The sequence below is a fragment of the Nanorana parkeri genome, unplaced genomic scaffold (genome assembly GCF_000935625.1).
Source record: "Nanorana parkeri isolate BGI_ZX_2015 unplaced genomic scaffold, ASM93562v1 scaffold321, whole genome shotgun sequence".
Classification (NCBI taxonomy): Eukaryota; Metazoa; Chordata; class Amphibia; order Anura; family Dicroglossidae; genus Nanorana; species Nanorana parkeri.
The window spans coordinates 450,309-454,015 of NW_017306589.1; the positions used below are offsets into that span (position 1 = coordinate 450,309).

Here is a 3,707-nt window from a genome sequence, read left to right on the forward strand (position 1 = left end):
CGATTCCTTTTTTTGATACTGTTATTGTATATTGTATTACATGTTTAAAAAAAAACATAAAATATTGAAATATAAAAATGAACGTGGAAAAGAGTCTTTCACTCAGGGTTAGTAATAACATGAAAACATGAATAGTGCGGTTATTGTATCCCTCATGTTATATGGATGACAAGAATCAAGTTTACATCAAATACATTTGTAGCTAAAATGTGATCCCCAACCGCACAAAAATGAGACAAATAAACAACAAGACAAAGATTCTGCCGAAGAGATGAAACAACATTATAAGCGCAGTAAACATTCCATAATGGTCTTCATATATGACGGTGCCTGAAAGAAGAACTGTTTGTGTTACACCAGAGCATCCAATGCTTCTTCATGACTTCAGTTCATTTAAAAGAATCTGATTGATTGGGCAACTCAAACAGTTTGACTTTCAGATTTGAATACATGGGACACAACAAGTATTTAGGGCAAGTAGAAGGTGGCTGTGTGAGTAAGACATGATGGAGTCCTGGTATCTAGGATGACCCAGAAGTCTACTTATGTACAGAACATCGTTGATGGCGCTGCGGATGATGGGAGTCTTGACTTTCCCAAGTACTTGTGATTCGCACTGACGGTGTGCACGATGAAATGGGTTTGCGTGTGAATTCTTTTTGATAACTCTCACTCCGTGATTGTCCCCATAGACACAATAAAAGGTTCTGGTCACAGCCAGGACTAGGTGTGGTCTGTGTGGAGTTCTTCCTCAGGGTCAAGAGATGCATCTCCGCCGAGATCTGCAGGAATTTGAAGTAGGAGTGTTAATTAAATGTGCAAGCCGACCTATAAAATGGCCTTATGGATCCATTCTCCTCCATTTTATTCCATTATACCAGCTCAGGGCATGGATTAGGTGTAAAGAACTTGAAGGACAATCAATGACAAATGGGAATTTGTGTCAATTTAAATCTCCACATTAAATTAGTTACAATGGTGCAGACTCATCTCTCAGGGATAGGTGTGTGTGCTGTTAGTCACTTGTATTCTCTCCTTGTCAAAGCTCAAAAGTCAGTTCAGTGTCTTTCTGACTGTCTGTCTATCTATCTATATCCATTTTGTAAAGGAACCAATGGGCTGAACTTGATTTTAATAAGTTAGAGTGCCCCCTTGTCCCTTTTTACAGTGCCCCTTAATATTATTGTCCTCACATACCTTACATTACTACTTCATTAGTAGGCCGAAGGCGGGAGGTGGAGCAGGCTGCTGGAGGGGACCAAAGAAGATACTCTTCCACACCCCTGTAATGCTGAGGGAGGTAAACTCATTTGATGTTACTGGTTGCTAGGATGCCAGTGGTCCTAGCAACCAGTGAATGCAGAGTTGGACACCTGACATCACTGGTTGCTAGGATGTCAGTGATCCTAGCAACCATTCAATGCAGAGTAGGTGGACACCTGACATCAACGGTTGCTCGGATGCCAGTGGTCCTAGCAACCAATGACTGAAGAGGAGGGGGGGCTGCACTGATCTATGGCTGGCAGTGGATGCACCGGCCCTGGAGGCCGGCATATCCACTGTCATCCAGATATAACTGAGCACAGGTTGGTGATTGCAGTTCGGACAGAACCGCCACTTGGTCTGTGTCTGGGCCATGGACCGGACAAAGATAGCCAAAGGGCTGGATGTGTAAAATGCCCAGGTCTGGTCTAGGGGCTCAAATTAAAAAAATATATACCCACCTGATCCTTGATCCCTTCTGGCTGCTAGACCGGGCCCCACAGCCTTTTCTTCCCTGGGCTCTGGCAGTCTAAGCCCAGCTGATGTGATCATGTCTATAACAAGTCCATTGACTTGCATTAGAAGAAGTTATGACAAGGCGCAAAATTTACAGAGTGGCAGTTTTTGGCAATAGTGCTGGCAATTGAGTCAAACAAAATGAATGAAGTAAACTTACGTTTAAGTGAGGAGGGACCGGGAGAGGGGGGTGATCTTCTTCTCTGTAAATTTTGCGCGTTGTCATAACTTCTTCTACAGCACACACAGGTCCTCCTACTGGTCTTCAGGGCAGCATATTACAGATTGTGCATTTTCAAATTCATTCTTTCCGAGAGCGCTGTTTGTTTGTTTTTTAAAGATCCATTGACTTGCATTAAACGTGAGAGTGCTGAGGGACATTCCAAAGCCTAGGTGGAGGGGGGGAGAGGTGAAGGGTCACCGCTACAGGACCGAAGATCAGATGAGTGTATCGTCTTTATTTCGGCCATTAGAGAAAAAATTAACACTTACCACTTGCAGTGTAGGCGTAGCCCCACTGCAAGAGTTAATGTTTTCCATACCGGGAGCTCTTCTTTAATGCCAGTGTGTGTTTTGTGAAATGAGGGAATAGTGACTGTGATTTCCGGGACAGGAAGTGAGAGGAAATCTGGTCAACTGGGACACAGGCAGCAATAAAAACCTGGCAGGCAGTTTAACCCTTTCCAGGTCTATTCAGAAAGAATTAAAACATCTGAAATTCCACGTTCACATTGCAACCTGTAGAGGAAGAAGATGTCACCTGCACACATTTCATGAGAAACACCCGGCTGCAGTATAGGTTTCCTTTCTGTGTCAGTGAAGAGCCTGTACTGGGTCATCACCTCTGTACATACCTGCTGAGGATTCAGTTCTCATCATTATATCCTGGAATGGGAGAATAACCTGAAAATAGAAAAGGTCGGACATTACGCTATCACCCGGTGTACTCTCATGGGGCTTTTCATTTCTAGACTGACAACATCCAGATATAACGGTGTCACTGCTTATACCATACAGAAACTACACTCTAAAGAGGACCTGTACTGCTGGAAAATAAGAGGCTGGTGGTGGCTGGCAAGGCAGGTGCTGCTCTGGTCTATTTCAATTCAGAAAGCTTTTGAGGATTTTGCAATGGTGATGTCACTCTGTCCCCATTCTAAGCAAAGCTGAACTCCAGGAACAAAAACTTTCACTGAAACTTTCATTTGTTAATGCACACAAAGGATATAAAATCAACTTGTGTGCACCGAATGCCATTACAAACCCAGAAAATACTAGTAAAAGTAGCAGTGAGGTCATCACTGTGCTGCGCATAGCCTGTGTAGAGAGGAGAACTGTGGGAGGGGCCCAACAGACTCCACCCACTACAGTAACCCTGCACAAGGAGAGAAAGCTGCAGTGACCAGTCTTTATTACAGGAGGGGGCAGAGCAAGACGAGTCACCCTGCGCAAGGAGAGAGAGTAGCAGTGAGCAGTCTTTGTTACAGGAGGGGGTGGAGACAAGACCAGTCATCCTGCACAAGGAGAGAAAGCAGCAGTGAGTGGTCCTTATTACAGGAAGCTCCAAGTCTCACATGGGATTACTGCACAGATCTGGAGGAAATACACAAAGCTCACCAAGATTCAAAGAAGAATAAACATGACTCTTGTATTTAGACTTGCATTAAGCACTGCCCACCTATAATGCCTAAGCCAATCCGTATATCGTTAAAGTGTATTTAAAGCACAACACCTTTTTTTGTTGTTTTAGTATTGGATAGAGGAAAGAATAGTTAAAGGAGAACTATGAGGTGCGTGCTTTTCACTCACCTCATAGTTCTAGCCGACCTGTGACAATGAGACTGTCACAGGTCGGCTCAGTAGATCGGGAGGTGAGCGAACACATACCGGCGTTCGCTCACCTCTCGATCCTGTCACTGCTCTCTGCC

At 44.2% G+C, this 3,707-nt stretch overlaps 2 protein-coding genes across 2 annotated transcripts in view; both read right to left on the reverse strand.

The window, feature by feature from the left end:
* LOC108788346 (major histocompatibility complex class I-related gene protein-like) overlaps positions 1-2,005 on the reverse strand; it is a 15,713-nt gene extending 13,708 nt beyond the window's left edge. Inside the window, exons 1-2 of the mRNA XM_018558101.1 lie at positions 1,940-2,005; positions 622-782 (exon numbers count right to left, since the gene is read on the reverse strand). Of these exons, the coding sequence (XP_018413603.1) occupies positions 622-782; positions 1,940-2,005 (227 nt within the window). The remainder of the gene's footprint in view (positions 1-621; positions 783-1,939) is intronic.
* Positions 2,006-2,644: 639 nt separating this feature from the next.
* Positions 2,645-3,707, reverse strand: part of LOC108788347 (HLA class II histocompatibility antigen, DM beta chain) — a 16,525-nt gene continuing 15,462 nt past the window's right edge. The window contains exon 5 of the mRNA XM_018558102.1: positions 2,645-2,682. Within this exon, the coding sequence (XP_018413604.1) occupies positions 2,645-2,682 (38 nt within the window). The remainder of the gene's footprint in view (positions 2,683-3,707) is intronic.